Source organism: Auxenochlorella protothecoides (assembly GCF_000733215.1).
Source record: "Auxenochlorella protothecoides strain 0710 unplaced genomic scaffold scaffold61, whole genome shotgun sequence".
Classification (NCBI taxonomy): domain Eukaryota; kingdom Viridiplantae; phylum Chlorophyta; class Trebouxiophyceae; order Chlorellales; family Chlorellaceae; genus Auxenochlorella; species Auxenochlorella protothecoides.
The window spans coordinates 82,425-110,412 of NW_011934415.1; the positions used below are offsets into that span (position 1 = coordinate 82,425).

Sequence of the window (27,988 nt, forward strand, 5' to 3'; positions counted from 1 at the left end):
CTTGAAAACTTAGCCATGTGGACTTCCCTGATGGCACGACTGCTCGGGACGAGCCTGCGAGACTCCGTGACCTGGCGCCCGGGAGTTTGAAGCCCGGGGTGGCGGGACTCGAGCAGGCTGGTGTGTGCATGCGCGCGCGCGACATTGTGAAGGTCGCACTGTGGGCACTCCCTACAGGAGTATGCGGCGAGAACCACCCACGGAACACCTCAGAAAGTAAAGTTGAAGCACCGATATATATAACATTGTGAGGTCTCGACTTCTCGCCATGGCGGCCACAGTGCCTGCCCACCGAGAGGAGGTCGGGAAGCTCGACAAGGATGATAAGGCGCGTGAGGGGGTGGAATCGCACTGTATATGACAGTGATTGTAGCATATAGGTCAATTTTGTCATTTCTACATGCGCATTTGGCTCTGTTTTGCTCACAGCATACCGTTGGGGACCTGCCCTGACATTCCACTGCCCACCACCGTCCGTGCAGATTCTTGCGCACTTCTGGAACCTGGCGTCTTTGGAGGCGGTAAGAAGGGAGCTTCGTGGATCCAGCAAGGACTAGAACGTGCTCCCGTTCCCTTGCAAAATCCCGTGCATGTTCCCCTGCCATTCTTCAATACAGGAGGTGCAATTCCGGGCTAGCTCAGACCTGGTGGACGCCGTGCTCAAAACACAAAGCAGCGCCCCCAAGGCTGGAAAGCGTGAAGATGGCGAAGCAGTGGTGGCTGCCTACTCCCCCACCACGGTGTGATGATGCGGATGGATGGAGGAGGATGAATGCAATATTGTACGTCGGAGGCTGGACCCTGTCTCCTCGCCGCACCCCTGCATCTCGCGGTGCTCAACGACAGCCTGTCTCCTACCTTCCATGCAGGGCTACACGCTGAAGCGGTTGGTAAAGGGTCTGGCCTCGGGCAATGCGGGCGCCCGCCAGGGCTTTGCCCTTGCCCTGACCCTCCTGCTGAAGAGGCTGCCGGGCATGACTGCAGACGACGCTGTGCTCCTCCTGGCCTCCTATCTGGAGGCGCCCTCTGCCTCCAAGGTGAGCGGAGTGGATGATGGCCGACAAACATGCCATGCAGTGGGATTTGAAATTGGTCAGGTTGGAGGTTTTACAAGCGGTCATGCTTCTCTCCACCTACTTCGCCAGGGCGCCGAGACGCGGGACTACCTGCTGGGGCGCACCTTTGGCATTGGAGCCATTGTTCAGGCTCGCGTTCCCGCCAGCACAGCGTGCAAAGCGGAGATGATCGACCAGCTGCTGGATGCGGGGGTGCTCAAGTCCTTCCTCCGCGAGGCCGCAGGTGCGAGGCCAGCTATGCGAGCGCTTCCAATCAAAAGGCTGTTTATGTGGGGAAGCAGAAGACCACATGCCAGAATGGGACACTGGACTTCCTGTGTGCTGCTGTCCACCCATTCCCCCTGTGCCTGTGCAGCCACCGTCATCCTCGACCTCGTTGCGTCGGAGACGGAGGAGAGCGTGTCGGCACTGCTCTCGGCCTGCGCCCCGCTGTCTGCCGCCCTGAGTGCGTCCATCGACCAATCCACCCCAGAGGTGATGGCTTGTGGTGAATAGCCTGGGGTTGCATATACCTGGGGAGCATGGCACTCGTCCAAACTTTGTCTGTCCTCTGGCGGCCGAGAAATGAATCGAGTACAGCCCAGCCCCGTGATCCCTTCCTCTCTTGCCCACCCCCGATGTTCCACCACCCCTCCTCACAGATGCTGGTGATTGCCCTGGGTCTGTGGCCGATCCTGCCCGCCGCCGTCGTCGAAGCCAGCCCCCTGCTGCCCTCCGGCGCCCCGCGCCCCGCCCCCGGTTACCAGACGGGCGCCGCCACAGCCGCCGCGAGCGCCGCTTTCTTCGCCGCGCCGCACCTCACCACGCTGGTTCCCCTGCTCACCTTCACCACGGCCAACCACCCCGCGCTGCACAGCCTGTGGACGACCCTGTTGGCCTTCCTGTGCCCGGGGGAGGGGTCTGTGATCGCCGACGCTGCGCTGGAGGCCCTCTGGATGCGGGTCGTGGAGCCGGAGCTGGTGGGGTCGGGCTCCCATGCTCGCAAGTACCTCTCCATCACCCTCTTCCTGCGCCTCCTGCCCCACCTCACGTGAGCTGCGACGGGGGGCCCGTGTTGGGCTGGCAGCCGGGCGGCATCCTGGATCCAAGCCCGGAAGAGTTGGCTGCACCACTCATCCGTCCCAGTACATAGTCCATGCTGTATCCTGGTACACTTCTTCCAAAGTGCATGCTCAAAAAGCCTTCCTCCCCACTGTCCTCCTTCCCAGTGCACTACACACCACTCAGTGCCCCCCCACAAACTTACCAAAAACATGCACAGGGCGGACAACGTGGCCACCGTGCTGTCACCACCCTTCCTGCGCTTCCTTTCCACCAACGTCTCGCAGCGCAAGGCCTACCTGCACGCCTCCGCGCACAGGTGCGAGCTCGCGCTCGTCGCCGCGCTCTCCGGCGACGACGCGGATCTCGCGCTGGCCGTCTCCCTGGCGCTCCAGCGGGCGGGCGGGTCGCTCTGGGACAGGGTGAGGGCCGGCGCCAAGAGCGCCGGCGCCGCCGCGCCGGGCGGCAAGGCCAATGCCATCACCGGGGTGCAGGTGGGGCGAGTGGGGGGGGGAAGGTTTGGTGTTCGGGGCTTGAGTGCAGGTTGAGGACTGTGAATGTGCATGGGTCCCTCAGCATGGAGATGGTGATTTTTGGAGGGGACTCGACAGCAGGGAGGATGTATGATGCAGGGGCAGGTCTGCCTTCTACCCCCTCGATTGCACTGCCTGGGCCCTCAGCGGAGCTGGACAGGGCCGATCTCCCAAACCGCACCCTTTCCTCCGCTTACCGCGGCCACGCTCAACCCCCAACAGAGTCTGGACGCCGCCCAGCTCGCTGAGCTGGTGGAGCGGCAGGTGGCTGTCATCTCCAGCGCATGCGGCGCCCTGACCCTCGATGACGAGGAGGCCGGGGAGGAGGGAGCTCCTCCCCTCGAGGCCCCAGCCGCCGCCACGGCGGCCCTGGAGTCGCTGTGGGCGGCGGTGAAGCAGGAGAGCGCGACGGAGGAGTCGCGGCAGGCAGTCTTCAGGCTGTTGGCTGCCCTGGCTTTCCTGGAGCCTGGCCAGGAGGCCCCGACGCCCCAGCCCACACGTGGCAGCAGGGTGAGGGAGGTGTTGGAGGTCGTGCCGAGTCTCGACCCCCGTCCGGAAGGCGAGGCGCAGGGAGGAGGCATGACACACCTCTCAGGCGCCGCTGACGGGGATGGAAACATCTGCTGCGCAAGTCCGCCCACCTCACCGAGTCTCACACTCCCCACCCTATCCCAGGCCAAGGCCGCTGCGAAGCCCGGCATGGAGGACCCCACCATGCAGACCCTGAGGGCGGCCGGCGCCAGTGGTGCAGCCCTGCGGCCCCTGGCCGCCGCCCGCCTGATTGCGCTGGCCGACTTCCTGGCCAAGCGCCCCGTCGCGCCGGGGTCCGCGGCGCCCAGCCCCCCTCTCGCTGACCTGGTGGCCTGGGTGGAGGGGGCGCTGAGCTCCGGCCACGCGCGCCTGGCGCGCGTGGGTGCGGGCGCGCTTTCCTCCATGCAGCCCCTGCGCGAGGCGCTGTCCAGGGCCACGGCGTCGGCCGACGCGGGCGGGCGGGGTCGCGTGGCGGCGCTGACGCACCTGGCGTTGCTCCTGCAGTTGTACGAGTGGGCGGACCCCAGCGTGGTCGACCCCGGGGTTGGGCCGGACCTGGCCGACGTGGTGGACAGGGCGCTGTGCCAGGCCGGCGCCGAGGTTGACGGGCCCCGAGCCGGGGTCAACGGCGACGCAGCCCCCGCCTGGCACGACACGCTGGTGGACGTGGTGCTGAGCCTGCTGGCCCGGCCGTGCTCGCCGATGCCCTCCGCGCCGCTGCGCAACGCCGCCGAGTCCGTCTTCCGCGTCTTTGCCACAGACCTGACGACCACAGGTGGGTTGGGGGATGGTGCAGGGAGGGAAGGGGTGTGTCTGTGTGAGCCACTGGTGTGGAGACCATGGACGTTGCTGGTGCCTGGCCGAGGCAAGTGCAGAGTCCCTGCCGTGATCGGCCACCTCCTGTGCATGGAGGCTGCTCAAGCTCGTACCCCCCTTCTTCCCAGGCCTGCAAGACCTGTTGCGTGTGCTGGCCAGCTCGGCGGGCGGCCCGGAGGAGGTGCTGGGTGAGGGAGAGGGGAGCGAACAGGAGGACGACGAGGGCAGCGAGGAGGAGGAGGAGGAGGAGGAGGGGAGTGAGGCCGAAGAGGGGAGCGAGGAGAGTGAGGTCGAGGCCGCCTCCAGCTCTGATGAAGAAGTTGATGCCGAAGCCGGTGAGCATTGGAGACGGTGTGTTGGATTGTCGGTTCCTCATTCCCACTGGCGCAGCGGTTCCACGCACCTCTCATGGCTTGCGCGCAAGGCATCACCGCCCAGTTGGCAACCCCTTCCTCTCACCAACAACTTCCTCCATCACAAGCAGGCGCTGCCTCTCCCAGCGGACAGGGCAACGACAGTGACGATGGGCTGGGCGCGACTGACGCCGAGATGTTCCGCATGGACGCCAAGCTGGCAGCCTACTTTGCCACGATAAAGAACGGCAAGGGGGGGAATGCCAAGGCAGCTGCAGAGCAGCTGGACCAGTTCAAGCTTCGGGTCGTCACGCTATTGGAGTACTTCCTGAAGAGGGTGCGGTGACAGGCATCCTCCCTTTGTTGTCCAGGATGGGTTTGGTGTCTAGGTTGACGGGGAAGCTGGAACAGGCCGTTCACTGGTCAGGCAGGCTCCCAGGGACGTGGCTCCTGTGTCGCCACATCCTGACCTCGGTTCTCCTCCTGGCACCCCTGCGCAGTCACCTGCGTCGCCGCTGGTGCCCACTGCCGCGGTGCCCATGCTGAACGCCCTGGCTGTGGCGGCCAAGCCCAGTGGGTCCCAAGTCCTGTCACAGAGACTGGCCGGCCTCATCAACTCCAAGCTGGTGAAGACCAAGCCTGGGGCAGCCGGTAAGGAGTTGTGCCGGCGCAGCACCCCTGTTTCAGAGTATCTGTCGATGGGCGCATTCATTGCAGATGCGGGAGGTGGGCGCAGCCAGAGATGGCAAACAAGCCGCCGCTTCTCCCAGCCCTCCCAGCATTGGTGCACCGACATAATCCCACTCTCCCCTCCCCCCAAACCCCACCTCCCTCGCTCTCCAGGCGTGTCGGCCTTCGAGCCAGAGGACCTGGCGGCGGCGCTCAAGAGGTCGCTGTACCTCGCCTCCCGCAGCGCCGACCCCGTGGTGGAAAGCGCGGCGCGCGCAGTGTACACCTTCCTGCAGCGCGCCGCCGCGGGCCAGCACAGCGCCGGCGACGGCGCGCGGGCGGTCGCGGCGCTGGAGTCGGCGCAGGCGGCAGCCCGGGACGTGCTGGCCAGCAGGCGGACGCGGCTGGACCGCGCTTTCTTCGCCAACCTGCTGGGGCGCGTGCCCACTCTGGCCCCGCATCTGCTCCCGGGTCTGCTCCGGGGCTGCAGCGGCGCGCGCAGCGAGTTCGTGCGCGCCGAGGCGGTGGCGCTGACGCAGCTGGCGCTGAGGACGGGGCAGGCCGGCGTGGCCGGCGTGCTGGGGGACCGAGTCGCCGATGTGCAGGCCCTCCTGCTGTCCGCCTGCGACCGCGGCGTCTTTGCCAAGCCGGCGCGGCAGGCGGAGGCGGCGCGCCTGGCCGCCCGCATGGCGGCCACCCTGCTGCCGGTGCAGGGCAGGGCGGGCCCGGCCGGCCTGGACTGGGGGGCGGTGCGCGCGGCGGCAGGCGCCGCCGCGGCCGCCGCGGCCGCCGCGGAGTCGCAGAAGGCGGCGGCGGCGTACCAGGCGCTGCTGGAGGCCATCCCAGAGAGCGCGGCGGGCGCGGCCGCGGGCGCGCCCAAGCCGAGGAAGAGGGCCAAGAAGGCATGAGGTTCATGCGGTGCATGCAAGATCACCACAGCCTTTGAAACCCTGCGCATATGCCGTAGGAAAGGAGGTGATCTCCCTCAGGTTACATCGATGACCTCAGCACTTGAAGCCGCAGCAGCAGAGGGGCAGAGCAGCTGGATGGAGGCCACGCCAGTCGTGAGCAGCGCCGTGTACCGATGGCGGTCGGTCTGGGGTCGAAGGAAGGCATCCACCCTCTGCCCCTCGGTGATGCCCTGCTGCATCTGGTACTCCAGTGCCTATACAGGGATAGGAGGGGGGGTTGAGGTGTATGGGTTGGTGTCCTGACACGCAAGGAGAAGGCGTAAATGGAACAAGTACAATGTTGTGCCCATGCGTGCGGTGTACCGCCGGGTCTTGTTCTTCCCTTTAGAAACAACACCCACCATGTCTGTGTCAAAGCGCTCTATGTGCTCCATCAGGCGCGTGGCCAGCGTCTTCTGGGTTACGTCGCCGCTGGCCACCTTGTCGATCACATCCTTCTCGGGTGGGGCCAGCCTGGGCCGTTTGCCTGGAAAGCACGGCAAGGTGTGGGTTTGCGCACTGGAGGAAAAATGAAATCGCACCCGTTTACTAGTACTGAGATGAAGATAATGAGGAGGGCAGCAGTTCACCAAGTTCAAAACGCAAGTGCAGAGGGTGAGGGAGCAATGCTTGCTGCATTGCACCTCAGCAGCGCAGGCCCCCGCCCTGACACCCCCAAAGTCAACCCAGCACCTCACCTGGCCTGGCCGCGATCCCCTGCACGATGGCGTACACGGCCGCCGCCACATTGGGCACGTACTTGGTCAGCGCGCGCTTGCGCTGCGCCTGCTCCCGAGCTGCCGCCTGCTTCACCAGCTTGGATCGGAGCTGCAGGCAGCAGGCCTGGAGTGCAGACTTGACGGCCGCCTGCATCTCCTCCACGTCGTCCGCTGTGGAAAGGCAGACAGGGGAGAATAAGTTTGGTTTGTGGTAGAAAAAAGAAGGACAGGAGGGGATGGGGAGAAGCTGGAGCTCACCAGCCTGCACCGCTGAGTCTCACCAAAAAGTCAACAAAAGAGGCAGACCGCATGCAGACATGCGCCCGCAAGTGCGTCCCAAGGTACAAGGGACCAGCTCTCTGTGAGTGGAGTCATTCCACTGCCGGCAGCAGGCACGCCAAGTCCAAGCCCTGCACAACCTCCCGCCCCGCCCAAACCGTCCGTCACACCAATGTACTCCTTCCCCGCGCCCTTGAAGGGGATCTTGGTGGAGACGATAGACACAAAGACCCCCACCCTGTCGGTGGCCTGGTTGATCTTGTAAAGCGCCCAATTAATGCGCTTGAGGGCCGTGCGGGTGATCACATCGGAGCCGCCCTGCACAGTGGGCAGAGGGGGTGGTGCAGTGCATACTGAACGGCCTGGTATCAACTCATCCGCTCACCGAAGACTTGCCGTGTCAAAGAATGCCCCACTGTGGGACCCCCACCCAGCCCCAGTGGCCCACCTCAAACAGGAGCGGGATGCGGTTGGCAAAGCGGTGGATATTGATGCCGGGCTTGACGGTGGACCCGCCCAGGCTGACCCCCGCTTCCACGAGGAAAGCATGGCCATCGTGCACACGAGCCTCGCCCTGGTGGGTGGCCACCAGGTCCGGCCCAAACTCCTTCATGATGCCGAGTCGCAGGTTGTACTCTCCTGCACGATTGTTTGGGGGGCTCAAGGCTCATGGTGGTTGGGCTTTCATGGAGCAGACACTGGTGAGGGTGGCGCTGAAGGTTTCCAGGCCCAGCTGCATGCAGTGCTGCTATCAATGCCTCCAAGAATCATCCTCAACCCCTCCACTTCAGGTCCCACCTGCAGGGCTCAGGTGGTTGCCAGAGGGGTCGGGAAACTTGACTTCGTGCAGCAGCTGGTGCAGCCTGACCAACTGCGTGTCCCCCAACTCCGCCGGGGTCATGTCCGCGCTCACCCCCGCCTGCATCTCATCCAGGATGCGTCCTGGAAGGGGGAGGTGGGACCGTGTGAGTGGCTGTGGCGGTCCCGGGGGAGGGCACATTGCCCTGATGAGTTCAAAATTCCAGCTGCATGTTTGCCGGCTCAGATGACGGTGGGATCGACCCGATCCTGAGCTGACAATGAGAAGGACAGGTAGAGGCAAACATGGTGCATCCACAAGTGCCTCCTGCCCCATTGCCTGACAGTTCGCGGGACACGCATGCAAAGCTCTTGGAAAGGAAGGCCAGCAGTGTGGCGTCCTTCGAGGCTGCCGCCAGGCGCTTGATGAGCTCCAGGTCCACAGAAGCTGGATGGTGCTTGATGATCTGAGCCAGAGGAAGGGGGGAGATTGCAGCGTGGGACATTCGCCAGCCAGCCAAACACAGTCTCTGGCTCTCAGGCCCAATCCCTCAGCAGACTGATTCACCATGTAGAGCAAGATGTGTCTGTCGGCAACCCATCACCTTGGGAGGGGACGCCATCACATCGGTCCTGCGAGCAAACACGATGTTGAGGGACTGCTTCTCCTCCTCTGCCACGTACTTGAAGTTGAACTGCACAGCGTCGGAGGGGTTGTAGAACTGAGTGAAAAGCACAGGTTGGGAAGCAGTCCCAGCCGGGAGGGCTCTCCAGTCAAGGTGCACATCCGACTCGGATGTCAGTGGTATTACAGGATGTGCAATCTAGAGCGCATCCTGCCAATGGGCATGCACGGCCCTGTTGGCCTCCATGATCCCCCTTGAATCACCCGTGTCCGCAACCTGGGTGTATGGCGTGATGACGGCGATGAGCTGCAGGTACTTGAGCACCTTGGAGCGATAGTACTGCCAGTTCCCGGCGATGATGAGGCTCAGCTCCGCCCCATGCCAGTGGTCAAGGTTGTCCAGCAGCTTCTGTTCGTGCACGTTAGGCTGGTTCCTGCAGAGAGAAAGGAGGAATCGGAGCACCCGCTAGGGCGCACTCAAGTTGAGAGTGGGAAGAAATCAGGGCAGGTACCAAGTCCCTTAGCATCCCACATGATAGGATGAGCACAGGCAGCACAGACGCCACCTACTTCTGGATGTCGATGTCCAGCTTGTAGTAAGAAATGGTGGCGGACCGTGGGCGCGCCGAGCGGATGGTGATGGGCAGCCCCGTGCTCATCTTGCTCCAGATCAGCGCCATCTTGGCTCCCAGCCCAAATTTGCCCCGCGTTTGGGCGACGCCGTACTTGGTGCCTGACAGGACCCGGCCCAGCATGTCTGGGATCTGGGCGTGGGCCATGCCCGCGCCATTGTCCTGGGTGGAGATGGAGATGGTTTGAGAGGGGGAGTCCTACTCTGAGGTAGGATCACTGCAGGGTCCAGGTCCTGCCAGGCGCAGGGAGGGCGGCTATAAGCAAAGCCCACAACCCCATGGACTGGATGCGGGGAAGGCGCGATGCGGAGCAGGACCCAAAGGTATCCGCTTACCTTAATAGTCACCCTGTAGAAGACCTTGTCGGACCTGCCGCCTTGCGCCGCCGCCTGCCGGGCCTCCAGATCCCGCCGCTTGCCGTCCAGGGCATCGCCTGTTTCCCCCTTCTGCAATGGTTTAGGAAGGTTTCCAGAGCCTGGGCTTCCTGCCATCATATGAGCACCATCTGTAGCCAATTTATGCTTCCCACCCGAGTGCCTTGTTTAAGGCCCTTGCTTTCTGCAACGAACGGATGTTGATCCATGCACCGACATCAGCGTTCTCCCACGCAGCCCTACCATCCAGACCTCACCTTGGCAGCCAGCTTTTCCAGTCTGTCCAGCTCCTTGGCCTCTCTTTGGAGCCTTTTCTGAAATGTTGCCAATGGGAATCACTGAGTAAGGTCATGTGCACGATCGATGACATCCAGGCAGCAGGAGTGCATAAAGAAGCTGGAAAGAGTGCTGCGGTGCAACTCTTCCCAGCATTGAGTAAACGTAATTGCAGCTCTGTAACATATCAAGTTGCCCACACCTCCAATCCCACACGAAATCCCACCACGCGCGCCGCATCTGACTCAAAGTCATGGTAAAGGGCCTCATCGATTCGGTCTGGATTGCTGATCCCGCGCATGTGGTTGAGGGCATGCTGGCTCATCTCCTCACTGTACAAGGTAACATGCCATGAGAGGGACGTGGGCGTGTGAGCGTGCGGGATCAGCATATAGGAACTGTTACATACGCATCCCTTACCCAGACAAATCTCACACCATCATCCCTTACATGGTGATGTCAATGTCGGGGAGGACATGGATGCTCTCTGCAGCATCCAGTGCATTCTCCACCAGCTCTCGTATCGTTGTGTACAGGCACTTCCCAGGCTGTGTCGGCGAGGAAAAAGGGGACTAGTTATTGAACAGGAGGCCTCCTGCACCTCTGCCAACACCCTAGAGCTAGATCAACAGAATGCTCACATTGTCGAAGCCAGCGATGTTCCTGTTATCCGCGAAAAACTCAGCGGGGCTCTTCTGTTCCAATATATCGTCCTTTAGCGCTTTGGACGTCTTGGGAGCCGCTTTGACGCCCATGGTGGGGATCTGCCCGACCCTGGTTAGCTGCCCCGTCAGGGTGAGACTTTGCACTGTTGACGGGCAATGTTGCAGAGCATCACGACACAGTCATCTCGCCCGACGCATGAGTTGTAAAGTGTGTAATTGCAAGAAGTCGGGCGATCAGGGTCGTTCAGAGGGCACCGAGATCCTTGCGGGCACACATACTGATTGCAGCGATTCAATTTTTATCATGGGCGCCACGACGAAACAACCCTCATTCCGAGACCCACACACATTGGGCCTGAATCGGTCTGCCAAGGATACATATTCTGTCTCGCATACATTCTGAATACTCTGAGACCAAACATCGTTGCTTAGATGCTGTGTTCTAGGTTGGTTCGTCGGGCACTGGCTAGTGCAGCAGCGACCACGACAGTCCGCGACCTGCCTGCCTTCTTCTCTCTGCGCCCACCCAAGCTCTATAACAGCGAATGGGACGCATGCTTCTCGTCTCAGAGTCAAGGCAGGGAACCAGGTGCTGGCGCAATCCTGCAGGTGTGCATCCAGGGGTGCAGCATGGACCTCTCCTCCAGCTTCTGGGTGGTGTGAGATGATTGACAGCGACCGCCACATCGAGGTCACCAGGTCAGGCAATGCGTTCCTTTACACTACCGAGCAGAATATCCAGGCCCAGAAGTTCCTGAGGGAGCTGAAGCAGCTGCAGAGGCACCAGAAAGTGATGAGCTTCTCGGAGCTGGTGCAAGGGTACATGAAGAGGTGAGCCCCTGCATGAAGTGTCATGTGTCCTGCTTCTTGCGCCAAGCTGAGCCCTGGATCCCCGCCCTTGACCATGTCCCGCTCAGGACCCCTCAACCTGCGCCCATGCATGCAGCACGGGGGTCACGGATGGCGACGAGGCCTCGCGGAACTGCGCCGCGCTTTCCACCGCGGGCCTGATCTTGAAGCATGGAGACCTGGTCTACCTTGAGCCTGGGGAGGTGGCGCTGGCGGTGCTGGGGGCGCTACCCCAGCAGCCGCAGCTCCTGCGTGCCAAGCTGGAGGAGACGCGGCGGGAGCTGGCGGTTCTGGAGGACCGGCGAAGGCATATCGAGCGGAGCGTGGCCAGGTGGGGCTCAGTGGGTGGGGCCCAGGAGCGGTGGAGGGGGAATCCTGGACTAGCACTGGGCACTAGCTTGCCCCTGGAAACGCAGCGCATTGTAGTTTTAGCTTGGGTGATGGAGCCCAGGCCGTGGCATCAGTACGACGACGTCGCGCCAGCGTGTCCATGACCATGTGAACTCTCCTCCCCATCCTCCTAAGGAAACATCACCTGGCGAGGTGGGGAGGGCTGGCCTTCCTCACCCTCCCCTGGGCCATCCTCTTCCGGCTGACATACTGGGAGCTGTCCTGGGACGTGGTGGTGAGTGGGGGCATTGAGATCTGAAGGAATTGGCATGGGGATGGAGGTGCAGCTTCTCTCTGCTGCTTTCACCCCTCTAATCTTGCGGCGCTGCAGAGGAATGACACAACTGACTGCTCTGCTCTCAACACCCGACAGAAGGCTGGCCGCCCACTGCCACTTCCACACCTACACAGTCCATTCCCCCCTCCTCCCTTCCCAGGAACCCATTGGCTTTTTCCTGACTGGGCTCACCACCATCCTCTCATACCTCTGGTACATGCACCATCGCGCCGAGTTCACGTGGAGCGAGATGCACCAGCGCATGATCAGCGGCTGGGAGGTGGGCTCTTGGGGGGAATTGGCGGCGGGTGTTGCACTTGAATCATATCGCGTGCGCAACCTCAGCTCCGGGTGAGTGCCTTGCAAGAACTGGCTTCCCACGCGCGTTCAACCCCCACCTGCCTCAACCCTTCCATCCTTCCACCTCCACAGCAACAAGCCTTCAAACGTGCCAATTTCGACGTCGCTCGATATGAGCAGCTGCGGCGAGCCGCAGAGCGCCAGGAACAGGCGCTGCGCCTAACCACGCCGACCCAACCCCTATCACCCCATGCTGAACCTCCCTGATGTAGAGGCTGACCGCATGCAATCCCTGCAGCAGAATGAAGACCTTGGCAATTGCACAGCACTGGGATCGCCTCAACTGTGCCCAGGGACCGAGCTCAAGGCACTAGGTCAACTCAATGGGAGCTCTCCAGAGTTACAGTCCGGTATGTTGCATCAAGGCTTCAGTTCGTGTCACGCCTTCTTGCCCCGACTCTTGGCACTGCCCTCCCGCCCGCCCTTCTTCGCCACGCCTCCGGCCTTGGTCTTGCCGGTGGGCGCCCCCGCGCCCTTGCTGATGCGCCCCTTCTTGTTGGCGCCCTTCATCTTCATGCGGTGGCGGTCCTCCCGCGCAGCGCTCTCAAATTTGCCGATCGCGCGGCCCACATCCACGATGTCGTCGGCGTTTTTCCGCAGGATGTGGTCGACCAGCTTGCTCTGGGAGGTCCGCTCGCCTCCGTCCTGCAGGGTGGCGATGGGATATATGGCACAGGGATGGTAAACACGCGTTATGCGCTGCTTAGGCAGTGGTATTTGGGGTATCGGCGTGTTGGTGTGCCAACGCTTTGCCTACTATGAGCAGACCGCCCCATCCAAGCTCTTCAACTCTAGGCACGTCGTGGGGGTTCAAGTCCCTCGTTGGGTTCAAGCCTCTCACCGGGCATGCAGCCTGCAGGGAGGCCGCAAAACCCCCCCCCAAAAAGAAGTATATACATACAAATACAATATACATATACCACCCTCTCCCACCCATCATTAGCCCTACCTTGTTAGCCACGGGGGGCAGCTTCTTCCTCTTGCCCGGCAGCTTCCGGTCCGCCACATTCTCACCAGCAACCACACGATCGTGTCTCCCCAGCGACGCCGTGGAGATGGCTGCCTGCCGCGTCGCCGCTTTCAGCTGGGAGGGGGAAGGCGAGTCTGGATGAAGCAGCATGGCCATCGGCCACAACCCACTCTGACCAAGCGCCCAACCATGTATGTCCCTGAACCCCGCCGCCCTTCCTATGACCTCTGTGGGTAGTTCATTGGAACCATGCTCAAGGCTCTCACCTCCTGCTTGTAGTCCTTGTGGCGCACCGGCCGGCCCCGCCCATGCTCTGGCAGGGCGGCCGCCAGCCTCAACGTGGGCGGCAGGGCCCCCTTGCCCCCGCTCTTGGCAGCCGCCTTCAGATTGGCCAGCTGCGCCTTCTCCTGCTTGGCCACCCGTGCCTTCTTATCACGCTTCTGCTTGGAGAAGGGGTCATCGCCCACCTGCAGTTTGCGGAAAAGGTGAAAAGGTCGATTGGTGACAGTTTTGGTGCACACACTTGAACTGTTTCTCAACCATGGGCGCGTCCACGTATGGCGACTGGCACAGTGAAGCATCGCCCCCCTCACTAACCCACTCACGTCTTCGCCATCCTTGGCATCAATGATGGGGACGGCCGCCGGGTCGTTGGCCTTGCTGTACCCGTGCCTCCTCTTGAATGTGTCGCTGGTCTCGTCCAGCACCAGCTTACTGCGCTTGTGTTTGGTGATGCCCTTCTTCTTGGCAAACAGCTCCCACTTGGTGGGAGGCCTGGGCCTGGGTATTGGCTTCTCCCGGGGCAAGGCTGTGGTGGGGGCTGGTAGTTCTGCGATGCGGCCCACGTCGGCGGGCTCTGAGGGCAGGGCGAAGAGTCGGCCCACCAGCGCCTGCATGATGCGGGATGCCGTGGAGGCGCAAGCACCGGAGGCGTCCCGGGCGTAGGCTTCCGCATCCACGGGACTGGGGTCGTAGGCACAAAGATTCCCAAGGTCAAACTCCAGTCTCGCATCTATTTCCTCGCTGCATGTGCGAGGTATTGGAGGGGGGGGGTTGGGGATCAGGGACTTGGCCGGTCCTGACCGTGGGCACTCAGGACGACTCCCCACCGGCGACTCCTCACCTGGGGCCGAGCCCCAGCTCAGCGGGGGTGACTTTTACGGGTCCTTCTGCCATACTGATAATGTAAAGTGTGCATGCAGCCCGGAAAATGTGCTGCCTTTCACGAACTTCACAGAGCACCGCGAAAAAGGCGCGCGATTGCGCTCCCCGGCACTGTTGCGCGCTGGCGAAGACCTCCTTGACCCCTATTAAACCTGCATGGCCGTGCTGAAAGCTCCCGGTCCTCCCAGCAGCCTCGAGCTGTACATGTTTGAGTCGCGTCACGTCAGACATCCTCAATCACATCCAGGACCGTATCGAGGGGCAGGGCACTTTGCTCCGGACCGTCGGCTGGCGCTTCCGCAGACAGGTTCGGATGCTCCTCGGATATAGGCACTGAGGGTTCAAGGGGTGCGCTCCGGGGTTCACCCTCCTCAACCGCCATATCTTGCGCAGGTGAGGACTGTTCCGGCGGCGGGGGTGGGTCTCCCTGGTCCCAGCATCTCACCGCCTCCTGTTCCTCCGCCAGGCGAGCCAGCTGAGCGGCCTGGGGGAGCAGAAGGAGGGGACGTTGGCTGCTGAGTCCATCCCAGCCATGGTCACAATTGGAACCTTCCAGCCTTGACACGGGAACAGTGTAAGGGGAGGGGCCCGATCCCCGTCCCACTGGCCCCCATCCGCACCTTCCACTCCGCTCTTTCCAGCTTGTGTGCAGCCCACAGCCCAGCGGTGGCCACACTGTCCTTAGCAGGCCTCCAGTACAGGCGGGGTCCTGCGCTGGCAGGCGTGAGGAGGTACTGGGCGTCCCAGCATGCATGCCGCGCCAGCCGCTGCGCCGTCAGCAGCTCCACCCGCTTCAGATTGGCCTCGATGGCCACCCTGGCCCGCTCTGCCACGGCCTCCGCCCTGCGGGTGTGTGCAAGGTGGACACACGGTCATGTGCGAGTCTTAAATGTTTGTCGGCCTCCCTCTATGGCCAAGGCAATGACACCATGCACACGGTGTCTTTGGGCGCTGTTCTCCCCTCAAACCCTCGCCAGCCTATCACCTGGCATCCTTCTGCTGGCGGAGCAGGGTCTCCCTCGCGAGTCTGGAGGCATTGCTGGAGCGCTGCTCTGCCTTCTGCAACAGCGCTGCTCGCCGCTTGCTGACCTCAAGGTTGGCAGAGCCCTCTTCTGCAGCCTTGAACTGAGCTAGCGTGCCCAGCAGGGATCCAAAAATCCTCCTGTTACGCTTCTGCAGCACAGAGGAGCACGGAGAGGGAATAGAGTCAGTCACAAAGGGTACCTTGGTGGAGGTTATCAACTGCAGACCCAGTCGGCAGCAGGGACCTCCTTGGCTGATAGCGGCTGCAGCTACTGACATGGCGGCTCCAACGCTCCCCACCTTAATGTCGGCTCTTTCTTCAAGGGCAGCCCCCTCAGGCTCGCGTTTGAGGCCACGGCTCTCATCATCCACGTCACACTCGCCGCCAAATCCCGAGGGGACAGCCACTCCTGACGAAACTGCAACTGCTGTGGAAGCCACTCTCCGGCGAGACTGCGCTCGAAGAAGGGTGGAAGTGTATTCAGATGCGAAGGGCCCCTTCCACACTCAGAACCAACACGTTCCCAAATCTTGGTGACCAACTGTCGCCCACCTCTTGTGGGTGCTGAGAGGGAGGCTCCCTCCACCCGTGATCCCTTACAGCAGGAGCCCTGCCCTCGTTCTGCCACCCCGGGTCTCTCATTGTTGCATGTGGAGCGCCAGGAGGTCCTCGCTGCCTCCTTGTGAAGGATTCATCGCCATGGAACCCGCGAAAGGCACCATTGTCGTCCTCACGGGGAGGTTCTCGGCTCACAGTGCCGCCTCTGCCTGGCAAACCCCTCCCCCGGCCGCGACCTCTGCCGCTGTGCTCCCTCAAGCGCGCATCGATCTGGGGGCGGTTTAAACTGATACTTTAATCCAACCCAGGTAATATCGACCAAGGCACAGCGTGTCAGACGGACACTGACCTGTTGTTGCTTGGAGGTGAGCTCTTCTAGTTCCGCTTTGATCCTGCCCACATCCATATCTTGGCCATTCATCTTGATGACTCAATGTAATGTTTGTGCTATACGGCGGTCTCTCTCAGGAAGTCCTCGCCGCCTGCTCTTCATTGAGGTCGTAGGCGCGGACGAAATTGCATGCGATGCATGGGCTCAACACGGGAGACATTCGTCGGTGGTGATGCATGGGTCAGATGAAACTGCGCCGTACTCATGTACACTGCTTCTAGTAAAAGATTCGTCTGCCGATTCCCTGAGCGCTGCGGATTATTCAGGACGGGAATGGTCAGTGCCGTCCAGGGAGTGATCTTCAAGTGGTAAGGGGCCTGGTGTCAACCAGACTCGTAATGCCTTGGCCACGCCACCAAATCAAATCAACTGATAATTCTGACTCCTTTCCATATTCTGTGCCGATGGTAGTGATGTGCCGCTGAAGGAGTACATCCGATCCCTGGACGATGCGGCATCGGCTGCAGAGAAGTTCATCATCGCCGAGCTGGACGATCAGAACCTGTTTGTGAAGGTGGCTCGCGCGGAGTTCGTGGAGGCCAAGGTGAAGCAGTTTGTCAACGCCCTGCACTTCACAAAGCCGGAGGTTGCGCCAGGGCAGGCCTGAGCCTGAGGAGGAAGATGGGGGAGCTGCGGCCCAGCGTCCTGTCAGTGCAGCAAGACCGCGCGGCGGTGTACAACGACCTGAAGCAGGCCTTCCTCTGCTTCATCAAGACCAGGGCGGAGGGGCCTTGGCGGTGAGAGCCGGGTAGACAGATCTTGTTCGCGCAGTGATTGACTTCGTGGCGCTGCCTCCCATGCACGCCGGCGAGCCATAGCTCCCTTCCCGAATCTCGGATTCCTCCTGCTGCCTCAACCACAGACACGCCATGGCAGCAGCAGCTCCCGCGTTCCAGGCTCTGTCTGACAAGATCAGGTCCCTGATCGCCTCCTGCCCGGCGCATGCCCCCCTCCTCTCCAGACTGCAAGACCTGGAGAGGGAGAGGCTGCGCATGACGCTGGCGCTCTATGCCCTGCAAGCCCCTGCCCGCCTGGAGCTCTTTGCCTGGCAGCAGAATGACGGCAGCCCCCTCAAAGCAGGGCAGGGGTGCGGGTGCGGCTCCGGCGATGGCCACTCGCGTGCCGCCCATCAGACCCAGGAGCCCACGGAGGCAGAGTTCCGTGCGGCAGTGAGGGAGCTCACCTGCGGCATCGAGGTGGGGGTTATGGGACCAGAGGATGCCCTGTCTCCACAGCCTAGGCGGGGAGTGTGCTTGACGCGGCGTCGAGGAATTCTCGGCTCTGGGCTGCCCTCAAACCCGCCTGCCGACCTACAAAGCACTCACACCGCAGGAGAACACCGTTGCCATCAATGATGTCTTGGATGAGGTGCGTGACATCGAGGACAATGACGGCAGCGAGGACATGAGCGAGGCAAGAAACGGAGCTCCCTGCGATCCCAGCGATGCACATACAGCCAGGACGGCAACCCAAGGTTGACACCAAGTGTTTGCACGTCTCCTCCCCGACCCAACGCCTGGCAGTATGTACATTGGAGTACCCCATTAAACACAAAGAGGCAGATCACAGGTCTTGCCTGCAGCACAGCATGCTGGTATGCCTGCCTGCCTGATGCATGGCCAGTGCCTCAGCTCGGCAGCTCCTTGCCGTACACCACGAAGAATGGATTCAGGGCTTCAGGCTTGTTGTAATGCAGCGGTATCGCCTGTTCTAGGGCTCCCTGGGATGGAGAGGGGGTTGGTCAAGAACCATTGGGCGCATACCTCGGGGCAAGAGAATGGCGCTCTCAAGGTAATGTTGCCTTGTGCGGCAGACACAGGATGGCGACAGCGCCAGGCTTCATCACTTTTGTGTTGGTATCTCATGACAGTCGAGGCCCCATGTCTTCCTGAGAAGGATGCCCCTATCAGTGACCCCTCCCCCAACAAAAAGCTCATGCCAGCCACCTGCACCCCCTCAACACACCCTCCAGCCCTCCAGGGCATTGCCGCTGGAGTCGCATCTGCCGGCCTGCAGCACCCGGCCCCCTGCCTCCTCAACGATGGCATGGGCCGCCGCGGTGTCCCACTCGCACGTCGGGGCCAGCCGGGGGTACATGTGCGCCGCGCCCTCCGCCACCATGAGCAGCTTCAGGGAGGAGCCGACGGCGCGAAACTGGGGCGCCCGGAACTCGCCCACAAACTCCGCCGTCTCCTGGCTGGCATGGCTGGCAGATCCCACGATCACGAGGCCCGGGTCTGTCTCCCTGAAGGTCGCACAGTGGAGCTGGCGGGGAGGCGAGGCCGGCGACTCACGCGCCCAGGCCCCCTTGCCGGCGACGGCCCAGTACACCTTGCCCTGCCGGGTGAAAGCAGGTGCTACAGGGGTGAGCTGGCAAGGGGAGGCACAGTTTGAGCACCAGGCATGCGCTGAGTGATCCAAGCAAAGCCAGCCCCTCATCATGAGGGGGGGGGAGACTGCACAGTCCACGGGCAGAGCAGGTGCGTCAGGTGAGCGCCCACCTACGCTCCCTCGACACGCATTCCACACTCTTGCACCCTCTTGGCACCTGGACTGGCACGTGGACCACGCCCAGCACCGGCTTGGCGCCCTGGAGCAGGGCGATGTTGACGGTGAACTGGCCATTGCGTTTGAGGAACTCCTTGGTCCCATCCAAGGGGTCGACGCACCAGCAGTACTGGTAGTTCTGCAGGAGGAGGGGCCACAGGGGGATGGTGTGGAGCATGGCGATGGTCCGGCCAAAGATTTGCAAGGCGAGACCAGACACGCTCCAGCCAGTCCTACTCACGCACCTTGCGTGTGCTGTACTCCACCTTCTGGTTCTCCTCAGACACAATGGGAATGTGGGGCGCTGGGAGGGGGAATGAGGGGGCTGGTGAGCGGTGGTACATTTGTAATGAGGTTCCAGCACCGCTGGCACACAGCCGTCGACAGATCCCTACCCACCCAGCTGAGTGAGGCCGGAGCAGATGATGCTGTTGGCCTCCCGGTCGGCCCGTGTCAGTGGGGACTGATCAGCCTTGATCTCCACCTCCGGGTTCTGCATGGAGTAGCCGAGAGCGGAAACACATCTTGGATGCAGCTTGAGATGGGCTCAGGCCTGCTCACAGCCTAGCGACCAGGGCGCCCCCGCTCGCCTCGGCATGGTACACCCGGAGGATGGCTTGCGCGGCCACCTCCGCGATGGCCACGACCTCCTGGACATCTATATCAAACCTCAGCTCAACATGAAGTTTGTGCATGCTGCAGCTGGCGAGAGGCGCAAGGGCGACGTCGGAAATAAGGCTGCGAGTGTCGGAGCCCCGTCAGTTCCGACGGTGCCCTTAACCACACTGGTGTTGACGGTTGGGGGGTAAGGAGCGTAGTGTACAGCAAGCGGGCGGTCCGGCAGCCTCTGCACCGCCATCAGACAGCATTCTTCAATATCTATGACACACACACACGTGATGTGGAGGTGATGGGGAGACCCGGAGGGAGCCGCTGCGGCCGGCCCGCCTCCATGCCGGCAAGGCGGTGTCCCAGGCCCCCTTCACCCGACGCTGCCCTCCAGCTTCAGGCTCATCAGCTGGTTGACCTCCGCGGCAAACTCCAGGGGCAGCTCGTTGAACACCTCGCGGCAGAAGCCCGAGATGATCATGCCCACCGCCTCCTCCACCGCCACGCCACGCTGCTGGAAGTAGAACAGCTGGTCCTCTCCGATCTTGGAGGTGGAGGCCTCGTGCTCCACGCGCGCGGTGGGGTTGCGCACCTGAGCGAGGGGGGGAAGGGGAGCATGGTGGGGGGGGGGGGCCCGAAGGTGGTGGGATGTGACAGGGTGGCAGCTGCTGTGCAGATGTGCAAGGGGCTCCGCACCTCCCTCCCCCCCGTCCCAAGCGAGACCCCCCACACCGCACCTGGATGTACGGGTAGGTGTTGGCCCCGGCCTCGTCCCCGATCAGCATGGAGTCGCACTGGGAGTGGTTGCGCGCGCCGTCGGCCCCGGGGCCGATGCTGACCAGGCCGCGGTAGACGTTGCGCGACTGGCCGGCGGAGATGCCCTTGGACACGATGCGCGATCGCGTGCGCGGCCCCACGTGGATCATCTTTGTCCCCGTGTCGGCCTGCTGCCGGTTGTTGGTCAGGGCCACGGAGTAGAACTCGCCCACCGAGTCCGCCCCCGCCAGCACCACCGAGGGGTACTTCCAGGTGATGGCCGACCCGGTCTCCACCTGGGTCCAGGAGATCTTGGAGCGCGCGCCGGCGCACACGCCGCGCTTGGTCACGAAGTTGTAGATGCCGCCGCGCCCCGCGGCGTCCCCCGCGTACCAGTTCTGGACCGTGGAGTACTTGATCTCTGCATCCGCGGCCGCGCTGAGCTCCACCACCGCCGCGTGCAGCTGGTTGGTGTCGTAGGCGGGGGCGGTGCAGCCCTCCAGGTAGGACACGTGGGACCCCTCCTCTGCCACGATCAGCGTGCGCTCAAACTGCCCCGTCTCCGCGGCGTTGATGCGGAAGTAGGTGGACAGCTCCATGGGGCAGCGCACCCCGCGCGGGATGTAGACAAAGGAGCCGTCGGAGAAGACGGCAGAGTTCAGGGCCGCAAAGTAGTTGTCGCTGGTGGGGACCTGCAAGCGATTGTTTTTTGGGGGGGAAGGGGGGGGGGCGTATGCATACTGACTGTACGAGGGTGGTGTAAACGATAAAGGAGGGATGCGGAGGAGACAGTCTAGGGGCAGGGGAGCCATGTCTGAGCAAGAAGCAGAGGAGTGTCAAAGGGGCCGGGGCAAAGGCTTTGCAGAAGGGCGAGGGGGCTCAGAACATGGATCAAACTGCCAGCCCCGGCCCAATCATCATGATGATAAACACACGCGCAGTCACACACCCGCTTCCCGCCCACCCACGACAATTCCCCCAACCTCGATCCCAGACGCACCACCGAGCCCAGGTGCTTGCGGATGAGGTCCGGGTACTCGCGCACAGCCTCGGAGATGGAGCAGAAGATGACGCCGGCCTTTCCCAGCTCCTCGCGGAAGGTGGTGGCGATGGACACCGAATCAAACACGGCATCGACGGCGACGTTGGCCAGCCGCTTCTGCTCGGCCAGGGGGATGCCCAGCTTGTCAAAAGTGGCCAGCAGCTCTGGGTCCACCTCTTCCAGGGACCCCTTCTTCTCCTTCTGGCGCGGGGCGGAGTAGTAGCTGTAGGCCTGGTAGTCAATGGCAGGGTAGTCGTTGTCCGACCAGGTCGGCTCCTCCATGGCCAGCCACCTGCGCCACGCCTTGAGCCTGCGCGGGGTGCGGGGTGGACAGGGGTGAGGGGATGGTTTTGGAAGATTGCATCATGTATCGAGGGCGCCGTGATCCCTTGTGGTCGAAATAGGCATGCCATGTCCCATGCCCAATCCCATGAACCCAGCCAGCTGCCTACCTAAACTCCAGGAGCCACTCCGGCTCCTCCTTCTTGAGGGAGATAGCCCGCACCACGTCCTCATCCAGGCCCTTGGGAAAGACGTCAGACTCTATGAACGTCTTGAAGCCGTACTTGTACGGCTTGCTCAACATGCGCTGCAGGTCCCGCTTCTCCTCCGACATTTCCGTGGCCGGCTCACGCACGAAGTCCGTGGCGGTGGCCCGCACTCGCGCGCACTGGGGCCTTGAGGGGCGGGCGGGGCGTGAGCCTGCCCGGAAAGGGCGTGCGGGGCATAGACTAGAGGTCAGTAGGCTCGCGCCCTGGAGCGCCTGTGTGTGCATCCCGCTCAGGCTCTCCGGGGGGGAGGGAGGGTGTCCTAGGGGTCGAAGATGTATGTCAGGAACAGAATATATCTGCAGGTGAAGTTAAGAGGGGGTTGTAGTTGTGCGACGGGTGATTGCTCCCTGGGCATAAAGACGAGAGGCCGGATGGGGGGAGGGGGGGATCCGCGAAGATATCCACGCTGGCACCATGAAAGATTTCCCATGGCAAAAAATGAACCAAAACTCCGTCAAATGAAGAAATCGATGGTGTACAATCGTAATAAAAAGCTGCTTCTGTAGATGGAATTTACCTGACCCTCGCGTGGTCCATGCAAGCATGCCGTGCATCTCCGTGCCTCCCCTCTGTTCAGCGACTGGGTGTGCAATGGTATAATATACTCCAGCGATCAAGCTGCGCATCATTGCATCACACTTTGGGAGTAGGGAGCTGTGCGACACCCGAGCGCCGGGGCTTTTGTCAGGCATCCTCCTCACACCGCGACGGCCCGGCTGCGGCCTTAGACAGGTCCGGTACAGGACCACTCGCAGGCCTTATTTCTGAGTTCCTAGCCATGATTTGCGCTCCCTCAATACCTCCTCATCCACTTGCTCCCCTGCAGGGAATCGCAGGCCCCCGCCCTGCGCCCAGACCTCCACATTGTCCTGGTTCACCCTCAAATTCCTCAGAACACCGGCAGCATAGCCCGAACATGCGCAGCCACATGTGTGGGGCTCCACCTGGTGGGCCCTATGGGGTTTCAGATTTCCGCAACCAAGTAAGACGGTCGGTGGGATCTTGAGTGAGGGATGGAGCTGGTGGTGCTAGAAGTCGGGAAGTGATGCGCATGGCGCATGTCTTGCACGCAGCACGAGCTCCCTCGGTCGACCGGCTCAACAAGACTGAGCAGTTTATGTGATCGCTAAGAATAAAATCCAGACACATCCCTAACTCTCACTCTGCAAGGTTGAAGCGCGCCGGCCTTGATTACTGGGACCACGTGTGCATGCAGGTGCATGATGACATAGAGGCATTCCTGGCGTTCTACGAGTCATTGCCGGGCCCCAAGCGCCTCATCGGCTACAGCAAGTTTGCAGAGCGCCACTATGCTCAGGATGGACTGTATGGTCCAGGGACGTGGCTTGTGTTTGGCAGCGAGACTTCAGGCCTGCCGACCATGGTGCGTGCGTATGGGGATGCAGCATTCTGCAGGGAAGAAGGGTGCTGTGCCGCCTTCAGGCAGCATGTACATGGTGCATGATCCTGTGGTTGTGACCACAACGAGCGCATATTTGCGAACAAGTACATGCCTTGAGTTCCAAAAGCTCTTGCGTGTCCTTACTGTGCTCACGCTACCACTGCCGTACCTCCCAGGCCGTGGAGGCCGTCAACAACGACGCAGGGAATAGTGCCATGGTGAAAATACCCATGCAGCAGCAGCATGTGCGCAGCCTGAACCTGGCAACCAGCGTGGGCATCGGCGTGTATGAGGCGCTGCGGCAGCTCGACGGCGCCGTCCTGCCGGACGTGAAAAATTACTGACTGGGGGAAGGCTGGCCAGTGCGACCAGCTGACATGCATAATTATGAATTTCCTTCAATACTATTTCCTCATCCAGGCATGGGTCGGATGGTTTTGATCTGGGAGCTCAACCCCCTCCTCAAAGTACACTGCCATGACCACGTGCTCACCCCCCGAGCGCGCGGGGAGCAACGTGCTTCCTAGCCAACTCGTGAACAAAGGTTTGGGGACATGGGATTAACCAACAAGAACTCCTCGATTACTGCACGAATTGACAGGCCGCACCCCGTATTCCTTGCGACTCGGAACACCCCCACCCGACTCCGACCAGTCCGGACCAGCCCCAACCACCCGGTAACAGGGGTTTCCCGGTCGGCGACCATGGCGGCACTGACATGCACCGCCCAGATAGTACCGAGCCTGCCTCGCCAGGCCGCGAGCGTTCGGGTCGGGTCTAGGGTACGTGCTGGGGGAGGGTGAGTAGGCCGACCCCGGTGCCACCCTTATTCTGTGTCAAGGCAAAGCATGTCGCCTCCTCCACATCGCAGGCACGCTCTGTCTCTGCCCCTCGCTCCCTGCGCTGCATGGTGGGTCTCGGTGCCGAGCGGATGGCCGGTGTCTCCTGGGCATTGGCTTCATGGAGATTCTTGCCGAATGTTCACCCAATGCCTGTGCAGGAGTGCTGATCGAAGCTCAGCTGGCGGCATCCTGCCGGGGCCCATGCCTCTCCTTGCATCACTCACCACTCCACCTGCTCCCTCCCCCCCCCCCCACCCGCAGGCCACCGCGGCCCCCACCGACACCCCGGCGGCCAAGAAGCTGTGGGGCGGGCGCTTCACCGGCGCCACCGACCCGTTGATGGAGAAGTTCAACGAGTCCCTGCCCTTTGACAAGCGCATGTGGGCCGAGGACATCCGCGGCAGCCAGGCCTACGCCAAGGCCCTGGCCAAGGCGGGCGTGCTGACCGACGAGGAGGCGGCCACCATCGTGGAGGGCCTGGCCCGCGTGGCGGGCGAGTGGGAGGCCGGCACCTTCCGCATCGTGGCCGGGGACGAGGACATCCACACCGCCAACGAGCGGCGCCTCAGCGAGCTGATCGGCGCGCTGGGGGGCAAGCTGCACACGGGGCGCAGCCGCAACGACCAGTGCGTCACCGACACGCGCCTCTGGCTGCTGGGCGCGCTGGGCCGCGTCCGCGCCTCGCTGCACGCACTCATCGCCGCGGCGGCGGACCGCGCGGCGGCCGAGGCCGATGTGCTCATGCCTGGGTACACCCACCTGCAGCCCGCGCAGACGGTGCGCTGGAGCCACTGGCTGCTGAGCCACGCGGCGGCCTGGCAGCGTGACGACCAGCGCCTGGCGGGCCTGCTGCCGCGCGTGGCCACGCTGCCGCTGGGCTCCGGCGCGCTGGCGGGGAACCCCTTTGGCGTGGACCGCCAGTTCCTGGCGCGCGAGCTGGGCTTCCACGGCGGCGTCTGCCCGAACTCCATGGACGCGGTGTCGGACCGAGACTTCGTGGCGGAGACCATCTTCACCGCCAGCCTGCACCTGGTGCACCTCTCACGCTGGGCGGAGGACCTCATCATTTACTCCTCAGGGCCCTACCGCTTCGTGCAGTGCAGCGACGCCTACGCCACCGGTGAGTGCCACTTTGCGTGTGTGTGTTTTGTGTCAATGGCGGGGGGTTGTGGGTGAGGGGCCGGTCTGAGACCGCCGTTGTGGTGCGAGACTTGTGAGGTATGCTCTCTTTGGTCGTGTGGGCCGGACTTTAAGCAGGTACACATCATGCGCCCCACATCTCCCCCTGCCGCTTCCCCCCAGGCTCCAGCCTGATGCCCCAGAAGAAGAATCCCGACGCACTGGAGCTGATCCGGGGCAAGGGCGGGCGCAGCATCGGCGGCGTGACCTCCATGCTGGCGGTGCTCAAGGGCACCCCCACCACCTACAACAAGGACTTCCAGGAGTCGTGGGAGCTCATGTTCGACGCGGTGGACACGCTTCACGACTGCGTGCGCATCGCCACGGGCGTGCTGAGCACGCTGCGCATCGATCCCGAGGCCATGCGCCGCGGCCTCTCCGCCGACATGCTGGCCACCGACCTGGCCGAGTACCTGGTGCGCCGCGGCGTACCCTTCCGCGAGACGCACCACATCTCCGGCGCGGCGGTGAAGATGGCTGAGGACCGCGGCTGCGCGCTCAGCGACCTGACCCCTGCCGACCTGCGCACCATCCACCCGCTCTTTGACGACGACGTGGCGGAGGTATGGGACTTTGCGCGCTCTGCCGACACGCGCGACACCGAGGGCGGCGCCAGCCATCGCAGCGTGGCAGAGCAGATCTCCAAGCTGCGCGCCTACCTGGAGCAGAACGCGGTCTGACGGCGCTCGGCAAGGAGGAGCGAGGAGGGATGGATCGAGGGGAGGGGGGCCGGTGTGCAGAGGCCACAGCCTCGGGTCAGGCGACCCGAGCTAGCCGCCGCCTTCATGGACCTTCTGAGGCACCGAGGCTGGGCGCGGTCAGCTCGCTGGCGAGCCCTCACTGGCACACCGCCACCCTCATCCACTGATGTCCTGATTTTTACACAGCATGCACGGCGCCAGCTTCCTTTGGAAATGTCTAGTTGACCCACGTAAGAAACTGCCCAACTAAGCGTCAGGGTGCTGGGACCCCACGCGCGCTCGAGGGATCAGATCAGTTCCGTTCCCGCCGACGTCCGCGCCCCGGTCGCGGCCCGTGAATGGCCAGATGGTCATCAGCAGGGTGCGGCACATTGGCCACCCAGAACCAAGGGCCAGATTTAAGGCAGCGATACAATCTATACAGGTGTGTCTGGTCATGGGCTGTGGTGGGGTGGGGTCAGGCGTCACGGTGGAGACGGCATTCTCCCTTTGCGCGCCGGAACGGGTGCCTGTTCCGTGGTCCAGACTTCACGCATTCCATGGTACCGGTGCCGAGCGACCCTTTGATTCCTGCAATCGCTTGGCCTATGCCATCCTCTCATCCCTTCCCTCCCCCACACACTAGGGTTCCCCGACACCCCCCCGGGACCCCTCTCACCATGGCCCGGTGCCTCCTCCTCGCTGCCCTGGCCGCGCTGCTGATCTCAGGCGCCCAGGCCGGGTGCAAGCTGCGCCGCGACCCCAACCTGAAGCCGGAGGACCGGTTCTACAACCACGTCCCCCTGAACTCCCAGCTCCCCCTTGAGGCCCTGCCCAAGAACTTTGACTGGAACAACAAGGACGGCCGCTCCTACCTGGCCCCCAGCTGGAACCAGCACATCCCCCAGTACTGCGGCTCCTGCTGGCTGCACGGCACCGCCTCCATGCTCCAGGACCGGCTGAAGATCACCAAGGACGGTGCCGGCCCCGATGCGATGCTGGCGCGCCAGGTCATCCTGAACTGCGCCGCCTTCCACGGCTTCGGCGGCGGCTGCGACGGCGGCGACGTCATCGACGTCCTGCGCTACATGGCCGCCTACGGCCTGCCAGACGAGTCCTGCATGCCCTACGCCGCCACGGACCACACCAAGTATGGCAAGCATGCCAAGGCCTGCCCCGCGGAGGGGTACTGCATGAACTGCATGCCCATCAAGGGCAAGGACACGTGCTGGGCGGTGAAGACCCCCATCCGCTACTATGTGGAGAGCTACGGCCAGATCACGGAGAAGGGCGAGGCGCCCATCATGAACGAGGTGCTGGCCCGAGGGCCGGTGGTCTGCTCCATCGCCACCCCCACCGTCTTCGACTACGGCTACCACGCCGGCATCTTCCACGACAAGGACAACTCCACCGACGTGGACCATGACATCGAGATCGTGGGCTGGGGCGAGGAGGACGGCCAAAAGTACTGGATCGTGCGCAACTCTTGGGGCACCTACTTTGGTAACCTGGGCTTCTTCAAGCTGGAGCGCGGCGTCAACTCCCTCATGATCGAGAACGGCGACTGCTGGTGCGCGGGAGGGGGCCTGTGGTGTTTGGGGCGGGGCCGGGCGCAGGGACTCGGGCCGCTGCAGTGGGGTGTGGCCTGGGTGACTGCAAGCAGACCCGACTGAGAGAGAACAGGCTGCGGCGCACCTTGCCAAGTAGCCTTCCAGGCATCCTGGCTCCTATGGTCCTCTGGTGCCAACCGCGCGTGCATGAGCCAGCCACTCAGTGCAGCACTCCCCCATTCCTCACCCGTGGCCACCAAATCCATCCCAATAGGTATGCGACTGTGAGCTGGCAAGACGAGCAGGACATCCGGTCCGGCAAGAAGGTCGGGACCATGTGGGGCATCATGACCAAGGAGGAGGCCGCTAGGGTCAAGCCGGAGGAGGGAACCAAGCCCCATATGAAGGACAGGGCCGATGAGGAGGAGGGGGATGAGGAGGCCCCTCTGCGCATCAAGCCCTTTGGAGGCAAGGGATCTGCACAGAGCGTGCTGGCTGCTGCATGAGGGT

At 62.7% G+C, this 27,988-nt stretch overlaps 13 protein-coding genes across 13 annotated transcripts; 8 read left to right on the forward strand and 5 right to left on the reverse strand.

The window, feature by feature from the left end:
* Nucleotides 1-590: 590 nt before the first annotated feature.
* On the forward strand, nucleotides 591-5,998 carry F751_5304 (DNA polymerase V; the record flags this gene model as incomplete). Its single annotated transcript, XM_011403104.1, has 13 exons — nucleotides 591-740; nucleotides 870-1,037; nucleotides 1,146-1,299; nucleotides 1,432-1,550; nucleotides 1,823-2,106; nucleotides 2,338-2,539; nucleotides 2,873-3,160; nucleotides 3,326-3,956; nucleotides 4,126-4,185; nucleotides 4,482-4,687; nucleotides 4,851-5,001; nucleotides 5,194-5,726; nucleotides 5,987-5,998. 13 exons carry the CDS (start codon nucleotides 591-593, stop codon nucleotides 5,996-5,998), a joined length of 2,958 nt encoding a protein of 985 aa, XP_011401406.1.
* Nucleotides 5,999-6,184: 186 nt separating this feature from the next.
* F751_5305 (DNA topoisomerase 6 subunit B) lies at nucleotides 6,185-10,427 on the reverse strand (the record flags this gene model as incomplete). Its single annotated transcript, XM_011403105.1, has 15 exons — nucleotides 6,185-6,456; nucleotides 6,668-6,859; nucleotides 7,138-7,285; nucleotides 7,398-7,606; nucleotides 7,766-7,909; nucleotides 8,030-8,040; nucleotides 8,111-8,232; nucleotides 8,371-8,487; nucleotides 8,668-8,824; nucleotides 8,961-9,184; nucleotides 9,358-9,468; nucleotides 9,654-9,710; nucleotides 9,899-10,004; nucleotides 10,123-10,220; nucleotides 10,314-10,427. The coding sequence occupies 15 exons, from the start codon at nucleotides 10,425-10,427 to the stop codon at nucleotides 6,185-6,187; spliced, it is 2,082 nt and encodes a 693-aa protein (XP_011401407.1).
* Nucleotides 10,428-11,001: 574 nt separating this feature from the next.
* On the forward strand, nucleotides 11,002-12,420 carry F751_5306 (Calcium uniporter protein, mitochondrial; the record flags this gene model as incomplete). Its single annotated transcript, XM_011403106.1, has 5 exons — nucleotides 11,002-11,168; nucleotides 11,284-11,517; nucleotides 11,712-11,811; nucleotides 12,014-12,133; nucleotides 12,286-12,420. 5 exons carry the CDS (start codon nucleotides 11,002-11,004, stop codon nucleotides 12,418-12,420), a joined length of 756 nt encoding a protein of 251 aa, XP_011401408.1.
* Nucleotides 12,421-12,591: 171 nt separating this feature from the next.
* F751_5307 (Ribosome biogenesis regulatory protein-like protein) lies at nucleotides 12,592-14,359 on the reverse strand (the record flags this gene model as incomplete). Its single annotated transcript, XM_011403107.1, has 5 exons — nucleotides 12,592-12,858; nucleotides 13,163-13,297; nucleotides 13,450-13,650; nucleotides 13,789-14,206; nucleotides 14,307-14,359. 5 exons carry the CDS (start codon nucleotides 14,357-14,359, stop codon nucleotides 12,592-12,594), a joined length of 1,074 nt encoding a protein of 357 aa, XP_011401409.1.
* A 211-nt stretch (nucleotides 14,360-14,570) lies between these two features.
* On the reverse strand, nucleotides 14,571-15,738 carry F751_5308 (hypothetical protein; the record flags this gene model as incomplete). The annotated part of the gene is made up of 4 exons (XM_011403108.1): nucleotides 14,571-14,831; nucleotides 14,968-15,190; nucleotides 15,333-15,509; nucleotides 15,671-15,738. The coding sequence occupies 4 exons, from the start codon at nucleotides 15,736-15,738 to the stop codon at nucleotides 14,571-14,573; spliced, it is 729 nt and encodes a 242-aa protein (XP_011401410.1).
* Nucleotides 15,739-16,524: 786 nt separating this feature from the next.
* On the forward strand, nucleotides 16,525-16,927 carry F751_5309 (hypothetical protein; the record flags this gene model as incomplete). The annotated part of the gene is made up of 2 exons (XM_011403109.1): nucleotides 16,525-16,628; nucleotides 16,732-16,927. The coding sequence occupies 2 exons, from the start codon at nucleotides 16,525-16,527 to the stop codon at nucleotides 16,925-16,927; spliced, it is 300 nt and encodes a 99-aa protein (XP_011401411.1).
* Nucleotides 16,928-16,941: 14 nt separating this feature from the next.
* On the forward strand, nucleotides 16,942-17,799 carry F751_5310 (hypothetical protein; the record flags this gene model as incomplete). The annotated part of the gene is made up of 3 exons (XM_011403110.1): nucleotides 16,942-17,057; nucleotides 17,183-17,516; nucleotides 17,653-17,799. The coding sequence occupies 3 exons, from the start codon at nucleotides 16,942-16,944 to the stop codon at nucleotides 17,797-17,799; spliced, it is 597 nt and encodes a 198-aa protein (XP_011401412.1).
* Nucleotides 17,800-17,947: 148 nt separating this feature from the next.
* On the reverse strand, nucleotides 17,948-19,366 carry F751_5311 (3'(2'),5'-bisphosphate nucleotidase CysQ; the record flags this gene model as incomplete). Its single annotated transcript, XM_011403111.1, has 5 exons — nucleotides 17,948-18,040; nucleotides 18,286-18,657; nucleotides 18,869-19,006; nucleotides 19,113-19,171; nucleotides 19,267-19,366. 5 exons carry the CDS (start codon nucleotides 19,364-19,366, stop codon nucleotides 17,948-17,950), a joined length of 762 nt encoding a protein of 253 aa, XP_011401413.1.
* A 483-nt stretch (nucleotides 19,367-19,849) lies between these two features.
* On the reverse strand, nucleotides 19,850-22,049 carry F751_5312 (hypothetical protein; the record flags this gene model as incomplete). The annotated part of the gene is made up of 4 exons (XM_011403112.1): nucleotides 19,850-20,068; nucleotides 20,214-20,924; nucleotides 21,233-21,584; nucleotides 21,727-22,049. The coding sequence occupies 4 exons, from the start codon at nucleotides 22,047-22,049 to the stop codon at nucleotides 19,850-19,852; spliced, it is 1,605 nt and encodes a 534-aa protein (XP_011401414.1).
* Nucleotides 21,119-21,730, forward strand: F751_5313 (hypothetical protein; the record flags this gene model as incomplete). Its single annotated transcript, XM_011403113.1, has 1 exon — nucleotides 21,119-21,730. The coding sequence occupies one exon, from the start codon at nucleotides 21,119-21,121 to the stop codon at nucleotides 21,728-21,730; it is 612 nt and encodes a 203-aa protein (XP_011401415.1).
* Nucleotides 22,050-23,035: 986 nt separating the features above from the next.
* Nucleotides 23,036-23,571, forward strand: F751_5314 (tRNA (cytidine(34)-2'-O)-methyltransferase; the record flags this gene model as incomplete). Its single annotated transcript, XM_011403114.1, has 2 exons — nucleotides 23,036-23,209; nucleotides 23,404-23,571. 2 exons carry the CDS (start codon nucleotides 23,036-23,038, stop codon nucleotides 23,569-23,571), a joined length of 342 nt encoding a protein of 113 aa, XP_011401416.1.
* A 360-nt stretch (nucleotides 23,572-23,931) lies between these two features.
* Nucleotides 23,932-25,928, forward strand: F751_5315 (Argininosuccinate lyase; the record flags this gene model as incomplete). Its single annotated transcript, XM_011403115.1, has 4 exons — nucleotides 23,932-24,009; nucleotides 24,331-24,741; nucleotides 24,844-25,189; nucleotides 25,372-25,928. 4 exons carry the CDS (start codon nucleotides 23,932-23,934, stop codon nucleotides 25,926-25,928), a joined length of 1,392 nt encoding a protein of 463 aa, XP_011401417.1.
* Nucleotides 25,929-26,608: 680 nt separating this feature from the next.
* F751_5316 (Cathepsin Z) lies at nucleotides 26,609-27,984 on the forward strand (the record flags this gene model as incomplete). The annotated part of the gene is made up of 2 exons (XM_011403116.1): nucleotides 26,609-27,498; nucleotides 27,753-27,984. The coding sequence occupies 2 exons, from the start codon at nucleotides 26,609-26,611 to the stop codon at nucleotides 27,982-27,984; spliced, it is 1,122 nt and encodes a 373-aa protein (XP_011401418.1).
* Nucleotides 27,985-27,988: the final 4 nt, after the last annotated feature.